The 16,697-nt window shown below is 38.1% G+C and overlaps 1 protein-coding gene across 2 annotated transcripts in view; it reads left to right on the top strand.

Moving 5' to 3' along the window:
- The window catches only part of LOC120328869 (glutamate receptor ionotropic, delta-1-like), a 38,736-nt gene that overhangs the window by 13,821 nt on the left and 8,218 nt on the right, over positions 1 to 16,697 (top strand). For both annotated transcript variants that reach the window (XM_078118186.1, XM_078118187.1), the window contains exons 5-12: positions 4,559 to 4,782; positions 5,939 to 6,096; positions 7,413 to 7,494; positions 8,326 to 8,484; positions 11,047 to 11,160; positions 12,250 to 12,354; positions 14,001 to 14,195; positions 15,865 to 16,028. In XM_078118186.1, coding sequence (XP_077974312.1) covers positions 4,559 to 4,782; positions 5,939 to 6,096; positions 7,413 to 7,494; positions 8,326 to 8,484; positions 11,047 to 11,160; positions 12,250 to 12,354; positions 14,001 to 14,195; positions 15,865 to 16,028 — 1,201 coding nt within the window. The remainder of the gene's footprint in view (positions 1 to 4,558; positions 4,783 to 5,938; positions 6,097 to 7,412; positions 7,495 to 8,325; positions 8,485 to 11,046; positions 11,161 to 12,249; positions 12,355 to 14,000; positions 14,196 to 15,864; positions 16,029 to 16,697) is intronic.

Below are 16,697 nucleotides of genomic sequence, written 5' to 3'. Positions count from 1 at the left end.
GTGACACCTCAAATCAATTCTCCTAATTAACGGCGGGAAAAAATTGGCGCGCTTTTACTCAATTGTGACATGGTACAATGTCATAATTCCCTGTGGTGTTAACCAATAAAAACCCTTCATTATTTATTCATAAAGATCAGATTAGAGTTCTGTAATTATTTCTTTTTTATGTGGCGCCCATAGATAAATCAAGCTTAAAAATTAAACTTTATCCATGGCCCTAGCTTGTCCGTTGAATGTAATTTCATCCAGAGACCCCATTGTCGATGTAATAATTCGAGACTTGGGACGAAACACGATTTCGCGCTAAAGCATGTAAATAAACATATGGCAAGATTATCTTTATGTCGTCACAGCGGATAATCTCGTTTATCATTGTTATAACACAATCTCGTCTTTTGAGAGATTATATCTATCTTTACAGTTACACTTGTCGTAACAGATTTGCCATATGGCAGTCGCGATCCGGGTAAAAGTGATAAGCATTCCAAAGTTGGTATATTTACCTACTTAATTTTTTTATATTCTAAAAACATTAAAGATATTGGTGCCCTTTTTCAACTCTCGCGGATAATGAATTTTCCATTTTTTTGCCTGGTCGTAGTCAATATATGGATTTAAAATTGAAGTATAATTATTTTCGAGAATGAAAAAAGTGATCGTCTGTCCTTGATGACAGACCAGACGCGAATATGAGTAATTAAGGGAAAAGGGTCGAAAAAAATCTCCCTTCGTAAGAAAATTACAAAAATGATGATGAGATTGTATAAATGATTTCAATAAAATTTGCTTCGTCAAATTAAAAATTAAAAGAGCGTCGATTTTTAGTAAACTCGAAAAAAGGCTTGCGATTTATGTTTGGAACTCGCAACGTCTCACAGTTGCAACATTAATGAACAATACGACTTATTTCAGATCGAAACTAAATACAGACAAACCAGTCATAATGTTCAATAAAATTTCAACAATATGACGGAATTCAAAAATTCAGTCGAGCGAAATTTATTCCGTTACTTTTTGAGCTTACCTGGACACGACGCTCTTCAAATTTTAGATTTGGCGAAAAACAGCTTCAGAAAGTGCAAAAGTGTTTTATTTAAACTATTCCATCATTGGGCAGGGTTTCCCAAACTGCGGTCCGCGGACCCCTAGGGGTCCGTGATGACTGCACAGGGGATCCGCAACGATATGAAAAGAGTCTCAAACATTATACAAATAGATCATAATCTTATCGAATTGCCGCTAGCTTCTCAGTATTTGACGGTAGTATGGATTGATTCAGACTTTCGTTTCGTCCAAGGAAACATCACCCTTCCTCGTTGGTTAGGCATAGAAATTGATACGACATAGGATGAGGCTACGTCAAAAATAAGATTCACAAACTGCGGTCTGCGGCCCAAAAAGTTTGGGAAATCCTGATATAGGGTATCCATAAAATCTCAAAATTTTTAAAAACTGCAAAGGAAATTTATTGATAACAAATATTGTTTTGGTCCTCACAGATGTATTAAATAAAGTAAAAATACTTGAACAATTACTGACGAAAAAACAACAAACCTGGTTAATACTTCATAACAAAATTGAAATTATAAAGAGACTTCTAAATTTTGTTTTTGTGGGGAGGAGAGTTAAAGTTTTTGACCTCTTCTCTTCAATTACCTATATAGGCGTCTACTTTTACAGATTGTCACAAAGGCTAGACAATATATTAACAAAAAACATCATTGCTAAATAAATCAGCGCCATTGTCGTCTGCGAAATTGAACTGTTATTTGGTTACTTATCGATTATTGGTGATAACTTAGCTTTAATGAAAGAGAAGAGACGTGGAAAGAGTATCGTCAAAATTTGATTGGTCGGTATCCCATACCCGACTTGGTACTATGATTTGAGCGCTAGTTTCAAATGGTTCGTGAAGTAATACAGATACATTGTTACAATTTCTTTTTCCACACCTGTCCGCTTGACACTACTGAAATACCAATATTTATTTCATTGTAACTGCAGGGTGGTCGCTAGGAAAACAGAAAATTTGAAATTGAGATGAGATCATGAATAAAATGCGTATGGGTTGAATTGGAGCGATATCTCACAAGTTAACTCATAAAACGCTACACGAACTTGGACTTCGAGGTTTTAAGACACTACTTTGAAGTGCACGGACGACATTTTGACCAGGAAAAAATGGGTACTCCTGAAGTATGCACACCAAGATGTCGCATAACCTGAACCATGACCTGGTACACAACTTGAGTTCAGGTTGTGCGCCATCTTAGTGCTCATACTTCAGGAGGTCCAAAAATTATGCGTCCCGCGGAGACGTGCCAATTTTTAATTGTATACGCTCCGCGGAACGAGTTTTCAATTTAGTTCAATATGGTACTTGCAAGTAATTCCAATCTCTTTACGTTGCAAAGCCTATACGTGAGTCCAATTTTTATAAAGTCACAATGCATCAACAACTAGCTTGTGCGAAGCGAACAACGCATGCCACAAGATCAATATCCAAAATTTTTGTGCATGCAACTACTAGAAAGCCTATGTTAATTAAATGAAGTTATGGCCCGCGGTTTCTTCCAGTTATTTGAGTGTGGCCGAGTTAAAATAAATAAGGGCCGGTGCTTGAATACCCGCCCGATGTAAAAGTCCAATTACATAACAGATAGCATTGATTACGTGACACCGTGGTTCTCAAACTGCGTCGTTTCAATATTGATAGGGCGTCGCAAAACTTTTCTTCTTTTGCGGATTTGTACCTGCGGTGCGTAGAAAAAGTCAAAATTTTTGTTATTCTCGTAAAAATCATACTTGAGAACTGGAAATAAAAATATATTAATTATTGTGACGATCGATCTTATCTATATATATATATATTTATTTTTATATATTTTTGTGTATAATTTTACTTTAAAAATAACAAGGGCCCGTGCTTGAATAAGGGCCCGGTTAGTGAGTTTAGTTAAAAAAGGCTCGGGCTACGAAACAAGCAAATACGGTAGTCCAAAAAAAAACTTTCTGGCATATTCAATTAGAAATCTGAGTGCAAATGCATCAGCAAATTAATGGATATTAAAATCAAAATGTCACCAGTAGAGGTCAGGATCTTGTTTTTGTCACAGATTATAGATCCTCCCCTCTAATTTAATTAGTCTTCATCGAAATAAACTCGCAAAAATAAACCAATTATTCAAATATTTTTAATAAACCAACCTATTTTAAGTCCCAATCGTCGAAATGGAACTACCAAAAAATTGATTAATTTTACTAAAATTTGAAAGTATTTTATCTCTGTTATTTTACTACAATAAAATATTACAGTACTTCAACCCACACTCGCGACTTTGATAATATAAGCCCAATTTATCTTCAAATCGAGTTTGGCCAAATATGAATATACGTGCTCTGTTGAGCGGAAATGACGTGAAATAACTTAATTTCAGTATTAATTTTACTTATCGATTGAGTTTCTGCGAGACTAACTATTCATCCTTCTTCTATGCTTTATTGTCGGCGGATTCGTTTGCGTATACCGCAAGGATGCCGTAACACGAGTGAAGAAAACTATTCTTAGACTTTTGAATCACTTAGAAACAGTAATAATGTTACATATATTTTATTTTTCTTGAAAACTTTCGATTGAAAATCCAAAATAAAAATGTTTTTCATTTTCACGTTTTGGTATCTGAAAAATCCATTACACGCGCGGGCTGAAGGAGATCTTTTTAATTATTTATGACGTAAACAGAGAAATTGATTTATTTTAATTCGATCTCATTATGACGGAATAAACGAATTTGAAAACGAAAACACTACGAATGAGATCATGCAAAATGCAATTGTAACTTTTCCGACGCGGAGTAGACTTGCAAAATTGTTGTTGTTATTTAAAACTACCGGTAGAAAAGTTTAGCCAATTCTATCCCAGCAATTTCTTGACTAATTTTTGATTACTGCAAATAAATTAAAACTCTTAAGGAGACAAAATGATCATTAAGTGATTGGATTCATACCTGAATTTCCGTAACACAATTACAAATAAACAAAGAACAAATTAGCGGGAAAAGCAAAAGAAGAGAAAGCGGCTATCGCTTAGCCTCACAGTAATAAATGCACCGGGGAAAACGGCGAAAAATTTCACGCAGTGACAAGGCAAAAAAACATTATATATGTATTTTATCCACGTGAGCGTCTTTTCAACAATAAACTGTTAAAGTAGGATTTCATGCTTGATGGGAAAATTCTGAGTGCTGACAAGGGACACACTGAATGGCTTGGCGAGCGGGGTTGTCTCCCGTGTGACGCATGTTGCACACTCCTGTTGAAAAGCATTTGTTGGTTACTGTGGGTAGACAAATGCATGTAAGCCTTGAAAGTAATTTTCATGTCAAGTCTAACACAGTCTAAAATGGTCACCCTCTGAATGACTGTTGTTTGTCAATGGTAGGTCGTCTTATCGGTTTTCCTCTCTACCGCGATAAAGCCCATGTTGTCAAAATCTTATTGAAAATTGTCGCAAATTCCCCACTTCAATTAATTTATGACGTCACCATCATTCTAGATACAACAACAATTCAACGATTGTTGACATCATTATCAAAAAACCAACGGCACGAGGTAACAACGAAATTAATGGACATCCCAGCTTCGATAGAGAAAGACAAGGACGACAACTCAGCAGTCACGGACACTTTTAAAAATTTGTCAAAAAAACAAGGCGACAAAAAAGTCGATGCGTTTATTGTTTTTGCTTCCGCTTCAGTGACCGTTCAGTTTATAGCAAAGGTGAGTGAACCCGGAAATTTAGTGACGTGGTACGTTGTTGGAAATAGTTAATTTGAAAGTTCTTAAAATAATTTATTAATAGCAGGCTTCAATTGATAGCGAAAGTAATGTATATTCTCATTACGTGTTTGGTGGGAAAAATTGCGCAACTTGAATACAAAGTTTACAGCGCTGGAAAAGTCCAGAATAGGGCGGGCAAGGTTTTTGGATCAGAGGCAAAAAATTTTGTCTACCTAGACTGGCGGGCCATGTAAATGTGACGTAAAATGTTACATTTTATGAACAATATTTACAGTGTTACAAAAGCAAAAGTGGAAAACAATAAGCCACGCGCCAAAACTCAATTTATTCGCAATCTCAACAAATTCCTTGAGCTAATTTTTAGCTAAAAACATTAAAAGGGGCTCCCGAAGTATGCGAACCAAGATGGCGGACATCGGAATGTAATATATGTACTAGGTTAGGGTTAGATCATAATTTTAGGTATAAATACTACGGGAGGCTCTTGGCTAGTCTTCGAACTGATAATAGGACTAAAATAAGGAAAATTGGAAAAAAATTATCGCCTAACCCTAACCTGTTACCCATGTTACGTTCCGATGTCCGCCATCTTGGTTCGCATTCTTCGGGAGCACCCATTAAAATTTGGGTTTCGTTTGGTTGTTGCGTCATCAGGCGGGCCGTAAAAAAAACTAAAGTGGTACGCAGTCAGCAGAAGGTTGAAATCCACTGTTCTAAATAATAAAATGACTCGTACTCGACTAACCGTCGGCGGCTCAGTTTGTGGCCACGGAATTGGATGACCTTAACGTTCGGTCATGTTCCAAAAACTTCAAATTTTAATTTGTATATATATGTTATTTGCTCCTGTAGTATGTTCACCAAGATGGCGCACAACCTGAACCCTAGCCTGGTTCACATACCATGTTCAGGTTGCGCGCCATCTTGGGAAGCACCCTATTGGTATACGATTCGGCAAAAGCAATAAATTTTTTCTCAGAGAATGACTCGATTCGGATGACTTCGCTAGTCGGGTTTTGGGGACTGCTACTCATTACCGGTTTAGATAAAAATACAAATTTTAGAATTAACAATGAATGAATGCATTGAAAAAGCCACTGTTTTTAATAAATTCTTTATCAATACATCATACCAGGTTCACCGATCGAATCCCGGAACCAGTTCGGGTCAAAGGTGGGTGATAGCAAACCCTGGCATTAGAAAACAACACATGAGGGAGATAGAGAGAGCAACACAATCAAGAGTCGTCGTCATAAAACATAAAATCAATCAGAATAACCCTCTGGTACAGAAGTAAGTCAAAAGTTTTGTCAAAATGTTGCGTTTTTCTCTCCTTGTCTGAGATCCAAACATATTCACGAAACTGAAATTTGAAGGGCAATATTTTCTGCTGTGCACGGTTAGTTTATGCCGACAAAAGATTTTATGATATAAAAATATTTTGGCGCTCCAGAGGTGTGTGTACCAATATGGAAGGATTGAAATCTATGGGCAGGGGGTACAGTCACTTGGCTAACACAGACAGTGCCCGAACTTGTAATAGAACTAAAATACGAAAAATCGGAATAAAATTAGGGCCTAACCTGGTACTCACACTACGAGAGTAACTATACCTTTACTGCATGTAATTGTATTCATAATCACAAGAACAACAACGTGCAATAAATCCATGCTTCAGATACAGAGAGATTCTCTATACAGCTCAGTACAAATTTATCATATACCATAGAATATATTAACTGTTTTTAGTCAAAACATGCCGTGGAATACCACTGAAAATAAAGTTTTGGTTAAGACTCTTTGCTATACTAATCAGCAATTTTTAAACTCAAGACCTCAGACCCTCCTGAGAGCTATCTTATGCGTTTTCTCATCAGTATGTTCATTTTAGAGTCATTTTTAGGTTGATATTTTTCGGTCATTATCACTACATGACGAGAAAAGAGTAGACACATGGCCTACCATGGTTTTTACGTTCGGCTTTTTCTTCCCTCAGTATGATTTAATGTTAGACTCCATTATGGGTGACGCTGCCTGATAACCATTACTGATTTATCGCGTCTTCCCTCACACTGAAATGCATTTTTTTTTATCTTTCTTAATTCTGTATGCACCATGTGAGCTTTCGGAATGGCGAAAAATAAACTACTGACTTAACTAGTGAATGAAGTCCTGGGGGAACCAAAACTTGTCATCAAGCAGCGAAGCCAAATAGTTCAATATCTAATTAGGATTTAAAAAGTCTGGTATTTTAATTTGCAGAAAACCCTTATAATCTGCCAGTATCGCCAAGCGAGCTCCTCAATACACTAAATGACCGGGGTATGATAGGATTTACATATTCATCTCGGGGGAGAGAAGAGCCCATGAGACGCCTTAATCATATGACGAAACTACGGCCCTCGTCCAGTTACCAGTCCATGTCGGGTATGGGATCAGTAAGGCAGTTATTTGTTTTCGGAAGCATGGACTGATGGTGGAGGAGGCCGCAGCCGGCCAGCGGTTACGTGAACCACCCTATGGGTATTCCCCATTTCAACCGTTTTATATTAACAAAGCTGTTTCTTCATGCAGTGAAATATTATAAATCTGCGATTTTTGACTTATAGGTTTATAAGCGCATGGAACAACGACCTGGCAATTGAATGTCCGACATGCATGATTCCAAATGTGGAAGCAGGTGACATACCGGTATGTATCAGTTCAGACAGGACTAGGTTAATAATAACACAGTAGATGCACGAATATTCTTCTAAAGCAGTAGTTCGCAACCTATTTGAATAAATTCCGCCTTTTGCTTGTTTTGGAACTCTTTATTCATCTTTCACTAAGCGTAAACACTCACTCTGTTATCCGTTCAATCTTTAATTGGTTCGTAAGTAGTGCTACACACAACTGACTTTTGCGCAGTTGAAATAGTGAATTATATATCTTTAAATATATATTACAATGATGCTAAACGATATTTGTTAAATTACACCAAGTACAAAATGATATTTCCTACCCAAGAGGATCAAATTCCCCATGGGGAATTCCTTCCCAAATGGGAAACGTTGATCTGAACAAATCAGTGATAGAACGGTTAAAAGCAACCTCTTACCATAATACTGCGCTACACTATCTATTGAAGGCGCTCCCGAAGTATGTGCACCAAGATGGCGCTCAGCCTGAACCCTATCCTGGTACATATACTATGTTCAGAATGTGCACCATCTTGGTATATGACGGCATAACTACAGGTGACTGAAAAAGATTACCGCAGAAGAGTTACTGGAACCATCCATTTTAATCAATTATCCGTCAATTAATGTTATGCGAGACTAACTTCCTATCCTTCTTCTATGTCTTTGTGCTAGTGTAATCGTTTAATGCGAGGATGCTGTAGCACCAATAAATATGACTATACCATCTAATTCAGAGTCCTGCCGCACACTAATGCAAATGTCTTTCTGTAACGTTTCGTCTGACCAATGTCGGGCTTTCTCAGGCAAGCAGTTTACAATAATGTTGTCAATTTTACAGATGACCGCTTTCTACATATATGACGGCATAATACATCTCAGTCGCGCTCTGACGGCCATGCTGAACGACAACTGGAAAAGTCCAACTTCGCTCGAATGCCGGACGCTTACAGTCACCCCGTGGTCCGGTGGAAGGAATCTTATGAATAAAATAAGAACAGTAAGTCTGGTCTCGACAGCGAAGGGTATGGCTGCCATGCCTCGTGCCAAAAGTTTTGATTTTAAAATGTTTCAATAAACTAATTTCAAATTTTCAAAACTCGTTTTTTAATCGAACAATAACGTATTTCAATTCAACATGAATTGTTAAAAAATTGTCAGTCAACGATCAGGTGGGCTCATTTTTACACGTTTCCACGTAGATACGTCACTGATTGTCGGGGTTCTGTCTATAAGCGGAATGTCTATAGAGGACTTGCACGGGTCACGTGACTTTGTTACTGGACGGCAATAAAACAAAAACGTCCATTTGGCTCCTGTCAGTTGCAAGTCGGATTATACGTTTCCGTTTTGTTTGGCTGTTAAAAATGGTTATTTCGTATTGTTCCGTTGGCTGTACGTATAGTATAGACAACGAAATGGATCTTCAGTTATATTCCACTGATTTCAAAAGATCCGGAACGTCGCGCAATGTGAATATAATCTATTGCCTATTGGCAGAACTGCTTGGTGTCAAGTCCAGAAGCCATCTTACTTGTGTTTCACTGTTTGCGGACAGCACTTCGTTGATGGTGAGTGATAATGTGGTGATAGTGTGCCGTTATTAATTTCTTTAAATATTCACAAGCTCCCCCATTTCAATGGAAAGCAGATGACAAACTACTGTTATTATTAGGCCTAGGGGTGGGCCTACTTGCAGTTGCAGACTTGACTTGTGTAAGACAGTGAGGAATTAATAATCTATACAAGGAATTAATAAGGTAATCTATTACTAAGTGTGAAAGGTTGAATAGATAACTAAAGTTTAACACCAGTGGTCATGCAAAAAATAACCAGAATTCAATTGAATTCGCCATCTAAGAATACGCTCGCCACCGCATCTCGGATCACCCTGGTAGTTTCACAGGTTTCAATCCCATGCGGGGATAGTTATGTGCGAGAGGATTGCAGCTCTACTCCCACCGAGGATGGTTCACATGACCGCTGATCGGTTACGACCATTCTATGTCGAGATTAGTTAGCCAGTTATTTGTTTTTGAAGCATGGACTTGATGGTGGGGGATGTCGTAATCGACCAGCGGTCGTGTGAACCATCCTCAGTGGGAGGAGAGCTGCGATCCCCACGCACATAACTATCCCCGCATAGGATTGGAACCTGTGAAACTCCGTGGGGATCAGAGATGCGGTGGCGAGCGTATTCTTAGATGGAGAATTCAATTGAAATCTGGTTATTTTTTTTTGTATTAGCACTCGCGTTAAACTTTAGTTATCTATTCAACTTTTCACACTTACTAATAGATTACCTGCTAACTAGGGAAACAATACCTTATGGCAATTATTGAGCAATACCTTACACGAGTCAAGTCTGCAAGTAGGCCTACGCCTAGGCCTACCAATAACAGTAGTTTGTCATCTGCTTTCCATTGAAATGAAGGAGCTTATGAATATTTAAAAAAATTGATAACGGCACATTATGACTCACCATCAACGAAGTGCTGTCCGCAAACAGTGAAACACAAGTGAGATGGCTTCTGGACTTGACACCAAGCAGTCCTGCCAATAGATGATATCCACATTGCGCGACGTTCCGGATCTTTTGAAAACAGTGGAATATAACTAAAGATCTATTTCGTTGTCTATACGTACAGCCAGCGGAACAATACGAAATTTTCAACAGCCAAACAAAACGGAAACGTATACTCCGACGTGCAACTGACAGGAGCCAAATGGACGTTTTTGTTTTATTGCCGTCCAGTAACAAAGTCACGTGACCCGTGCAAGTCCTCTATTTGACAAACCACACTACTCATTCCTTACCAGTTAAGGTTTTTGTTGAACGATTCATCAAATAAAGTCCTAGATAAGTGAACCAATCAGCGGTACGTGAATCGGCAAGTGTCTTCTGTCATCATTCGCATCATCTGTAATTTCGCCATGAATCTGAGTTTTCTCGATCATTGCCTAAATTTTTGTGCCACCCGACCCTTAGAATATCATGAAGTACAGTTCATTCACAAGCATTATCCTTCAAATCGGCTGTTTAAAAGTGCAAAGTGGTGTTTTCATGGACCCACTACAGTGAGAAATCTATCAAATCTCTTACAAAATTGTTTCACCACGTGATTCGAACCTGTGAACATACGCAGATAATCAACTTGTGCGACAAGCATGTTTTAACCCATCTAAACTCTATCTATTATAACTTAAGTCATCATCAACTGTGACGTAATGCCCCACATTGGATATGTCAACTTTGTATATTTGTAAATTGGACTTTAACGTCCCCCTCAAAAGTCAACACTAACTAATAAGTCGAATAAAAATTTATTATTAAAGTATATAATTCAAACAGACAGAGCACATGCTTAAGATATTATTAAGGACAGACAGCCCTTTTACAGGGGAATGACCAGTATTTATACTAGTGACATGACCTTAATGATTACTGTGAACAAAAACATAAGATTCGTGGAAAACTATTGAACTATCACTAACTCGTTTTAGAATCTTTACGGTTTCGTTCCGCGGCCAATTAATGCTGGAATCTTGTTCATTTTCTCAGTTGAATTCTTCGGGACTGCTCGGCACGATGTCATTGAACAGCAAGGGCTACCAAACGACAGCAGTATTTGAAATATACGATAAATTACCTGGTGCTGGAGAAACGTTTATAAAGGTAAAAACCACACAGGGGGATAAGAACCAATGTTGGGGGCCGAGCCGTTCTTGGAATGTCATGACAATCACCCAACCCGATCTTGTCTTCAGATCTATAAGCATGCTTGTCCATGAAATTGGAACTTTGCTGTCCCATCCCATGGGCAAGCCTTGGGATTTCCATGGAAATCCCATTACCATGGACAACCGTGCCGGTGTCCAGTCACAAAATAAATAATAGATACAAGTATATGAAAAAAGAAGTATAAAAAAACAATTAATTCAGGTAAAAATTATGAGGACTAGAGTTGGCTGTGATGTAATCAAGGTGCTATGACATAGCTACTGTCCCACCCGTAATACAAATGTGTGCTGTCCATTCCACTCAAGTTATGAATGGAATACTCGTACTGGTACCGTAATAAGCCAACCACTAGTAAGACTTCACTTGACTTCGTCGGGTGTTTAGAGATTTAACCTCTCAATATTTCTTATCAGTACCATGGGTATACTGTATATGAATATACAATTACCATTAGACTAGATTCAGTGACTTGGATAATCACTTGGAGTAATATCCATGTCTGTGCTACTTCGGTATGCGATCTCATAGTGTGATCTCATTGATTTTAGTTAGGGTTAATGACTGAATTCTATGAGAATGTTTTTATGAGAAAAAACGCATACAAAAGTAGAACCACAATTGGCGCCACTTTGGTATGCAATTTAGATCTCCTTAGGGTGGTGAAATCACGTACCAGAATATATTTATGGCGCAGGAATCGCATACCAAATGGTACCACATTTTCTTTCATACGAGAAAGATCTTACGTTATCCTGTAGCCTAGTTTACATAGTCGTCTTTGTTTTGTAAACTTTTGCCGCAACACCGCAACTCAATTCTGCTCTTAAGCACGTAGACTCACAAAATTGTTCTGTGGATCCCTGGGTCCGCTGTATTTTAGGTTCATATGAGAACAATATCAGAGATGTGAGGTCAAAGTTCGATGTTTCCACTGAAGGATATTCACTTTCCTTCCTCGATTTTTACGAAGCCTTGTTCGGAGTTAAGGTGACCAACCACATTATCTTTGCTTTCTGTTTTTAGCTTTACGACTGGAATTCTGGGTCACCGAACAAAACGAAAGGAACAACAAGCATGCTGCCAAATATTGCAAACACGAATCGAACTTTCAGGGTTGCCACATTGGAGGTAAAAAACATTTTGTCTTATTTTACGGTGTCAAAAAAGGCATCCCACTTGTCCCTCTTGTACAACACCTGTCCCATCTGTACATGTTGTACCACTGTATTGGATTATTAAATGCCGTGGAGGTGAAAAAAAAAACATTTTGCCGTATTCTACGGTGTCAAAAAGGCGTCCTACTTGCACCAATTCCTCCTATGGTACCAGAGATCTGTACCTGTTGTACCACTTTGTTTGGCTAGTATAGCCATTAGAGGTAAAAAGACCACTTGCCTCTATTGTACCACACATGTCCCATTTGTACCTCTCGTGTATTGGACTAGTAAAGGCTTTAGAGGTAAATAAAAACGTTTTGTCGTATTTTACGGTGTCAAAAAGACGTTCCACTTGTGCCGCCTGTCCTTCTCGTAACACACTTGTCCCATCTGTACCACTGCTTTGGGCTAGTATAGGCGTTGGAGATAATTTGTCGCATTTTACGATCTCTGAAAAAGGCGTCCTACTTGCATCACATGCCCCATCTGTATAGGTATATGTGTGTATGTAAGTGCAAAAAATGTTGTCATATTTTACGGTGTCAAAAAGGCCGTTCAACTTGTCTAACTGCCCCTTCTGTATCACTGTCTAGTAAATGCATAAAATTTTGGGGAAATGGTTGACAAGATACGTCTCGAAGCAAGGTCATAAACACTTTTTTAAAAAAATACGAATCTCATCTCTGAACAAAATCGCAGGTGATCACTAGTATGTCAAGAGCTACTGAATCTGAAACTATATAAAATTGCATTGTGGGATTTCGCGTACGTAAAATACTGGTGAAAGTTTGATCCCATTACAATATGCTCAAAGCAAAGCCACGCGCACATACTCAAAGCATATGAGGTAATCTCAAAGCAGAGATATAGCGGACTACTAAGTTCCCAGGAGCTACTGAAAATATATAGAATCACCGTGTGGAGTTGCGCGTTAGTAAAATATTGGTGGAAATTTTAAATATGCTCAAAGCAAGGAAACGTGCACTTACTCGAAGCAAATCAGGTAATCTCAAAGCAGAGTTAGGGCCGACTACTCAGATAGCAAGAGTCAATGAAACTATATAGAATTATGATGCTGCATAACGTGCTAGTAAACAGCGATTGGCGCGAAATTTGAAGCAGCTGAAGTTAACAACTAGCAGCTGATACGAAAACAACTATGAGCAGTGTTCCCGCTTAGAAAATTTAAATTTTTAAGTGAGCATGAATATTTTAAGGATGAGTTAGCAGAGTTCTAAATGATGCACAAACTTTGTGAAATACTGTGGCATTAGATAGGATCGGCTAAAAATAGCCGTTCCAGATGATTCCGAAGAAATCAAGGTACAGTACGTTGACGTAATATAACAGTGCAGCCAAAATACACGAGAAACATGGAACGGGTATTTCAGCTAGGCGTGAGAAAATATGACGAAACACACTTTGAAAACGTAATGTTGCAAGCGCGCGAGATTGAGATTTTAGTGCGCAAATGGCGCAGTTGCGCATTTTAGAGGGAACCTTGACTATGAGGTACTGCATTTTTCAACAACTGAAATTCTTGTGAAAACAAGTTTGCCGCATTTCCTTTAATCGCTTGTTTACTGGAATAAATTTACCCTTATTTTCTTTCCACAGGAGCCACCGTTTGTTTTCATAGACGAGACACCGACAGGAGAATTCATCTACAGTGGTTTTTCTATCGACCTACTGCAGGCATTAGCAAAGAAAAATAATTTCGAATATGAACTATACAGGGTGAAAGACAACAAATACGGGATTCAAAAGTCTGACGGGTCGTGGAACGGTTTAATTGGTGACGTCGTTAGAGGGGTACGTGCCGTTTTATTGTGTTTCCTCTCATAGTTTTACATTTCTTTCAGGGCGAAAGGAAGCCCAAGTCAATGATGACGGCTTAGATATTCGTTTTTGGGCGCTCCAGAAGTAGGTGTACCGATATGGAGGTAACTAATTTTGTTCACCCACTTTACATCAAGTTGTGTAAAGGGACTGAAACCTATGGGCAGGGGGTATATTCACTTGGCTAGCACAGACAGTCCCCGAACTCCTAATAGAAATGGAAAATTGAAAAAAAATTATGGCCTAACCCTAACCCGGTACACAGACCACGGGAGTACCCTTTTTTATGGCTATGGGTATACAGGGTGTCCAAAATATTTCGCCCGATTTTATGGTAATAACAATTAAAATTTTATTAATAATTCTCATTAATAAATTATATTGATAAATTATTAGTTCTTATTGTGCTTGTAGTTCTCATTTATCATACAATAAAATTTATTCAAACTTACAATTGTTATACTTATTACTATAAAATCGGGCAATTTTTTTACTTTAGACTCCCTATATATACATTGTGATTACTGACACCCTGTCGCTAGATTAGTATAAAATTTTTATATTCATTTTAGGGGGAAAAAGTTTCCCCCTAAAGTTTTATATTTTCTCGAGGGAAAAGGAAAACCAAGCCAAATAAAACGACGGTCTTCCTGTACGGTGTAGGCCGTTTTAATGGTTATTGGGGCCATATATTCATTACTATACCTAACTATATCTATACGACTGCCCATATCTATAATACCGGTTCCCAACCAGCGGGCTATGGCCCTTTTGTAGTTCACAGAAACATTTTCTAGTAGGCCACAAATCTATCGAAAATTGCTGAAACAATTGATAAATTAGTTAAACTTTGATTATAGTAGCAATGAATGATGATGCTGTTTTTGTTACTGAGTGGTAATTTTCATTTTAATTATAAAATTTGCATTTGCATTTTAGTTATTAAAGTGGAGATAAATATCTTTACGAAAAGCATTTGTTTTTGTTTTTCCTGTGGTTTTTTCTTTGCATGGGTAAGTTAATGGGCCACGGCATTTTTTGTGCAACAGAAGTGGGCCACGAAAAAAAAAGGGATGGGTCTATAACTCATATGGCTGCCGAGGTCCATACGGAGGAGGATTCAAATTTTTATTATGGCCATATATCCATCCTTATCCATAACCTATCGCATATATGATGATTGCCTAATAGCGCTCAACAAACAGGCCATTCAAATGGTAATTGGACAACATATCTATACATATTATGATTCACTATCTATACGGGGCTATATAACCGACACGGGAAAACTACTAACCTCAGGCCAAATCTGACCGGTTGAGTAATTTAATCCGGCCCGCCTGATGCTGCCACAGCCAAACTAAATCCAAATTTTGATTTTTCAGCTAAAAAAAAATAGCTCAAGTCATTTACTGAGATCGCGATTAAATTTAGTTTTGGCACGAGGATTATTGTTTTCCGCATTTGCTTATATAGGACTGCAAATATTGCTCACAAAATGTACTTTTCACGTCACACTTATACGGCCCGTCAGTTAAGATGGGCAAATTTTTTGTCAACTGGTCAATAAACCTTGCGCATCCCCGCTATAAATCCATCTCTGCTCCTAACACCTATTACACTGACTTATTATATATCGCAGGAAGCCGATCTCGCCATTGCAGCAATGACCATCACAGCACAACGAGAGAAAGTCGTAGACTTCACGAAACGATACATGGATTATTCTGTTGGTATCGTGATGAAAAAACCTCGGGAATCTTCAAGCCTTTTCTCATTTGTTTATCCTTTTCATACAAGCGTTTGGTGAGTCGTCTCAACCGTATGATCGAGGGCCCTGGCCTAGGAGGCGTCACTTTATAGTTTTGCCTTCTAGACATCGCCAATTGTTACGTCATTATAACAGTTCAAGCATGTGTATGTTTGTAACAATTCAATTATCATCCTAATTATAGGTACCGGTATCGGCCCCCTGTGCGCACTGCTCCCTTTTCGCATCCGTTCAGACACTTTTCTCACTCAGACAGATTTTCAAGCGTGGTCGTAAACATTACCTCATTTTTGCGTTTTTGAACTATATTCGTTAATTTTCAGTTCTGTTACGGAAATTTAAATATAAATCAGTTAAACAATGATCACTCTGTCTACTAGAAGTTTCAATTTTATTGCAGTAACAAAAAATTAATGCAGAAATAGCTGTGATAGACTAGGCTAAAATTCTTTACCGATACTTTTAAAAAACAGATTGTTGTATGCGATGAATCAAAATGATGGTTCGAAGCAAATACCCCATTTTACAGGCGCCAACTCGCGAAACCACTTCTAAAATAAGCCCTAGAAGAAGAAAGGAAGAATTTTTCGGGGGTCAAAAGTTGGGGAACGGTCCATAGTGCCTGGGCTCACAAATATACCTGTTAGAGCAGGATTTCAAATATGATTCGCTTGATTATTGTCTCCCTTATGACAATTCATTTA

The sequence above is a fragment of the Styela clava genome, chromosome 11, assembly GCF_964204865.1.
Source record: "Styela clava chromosome 11, kaStyClav1.hap1.2, whole genome shotgun sequence".
NCBI lineage: Eukaryota > Metazoa > Chordata > Ascidiacea > Stolidobranchia > Styelidae > Styela > Styela clava.
This window is presented reverse-complemented; position numbering and strand designations above follow the sequence as displayed.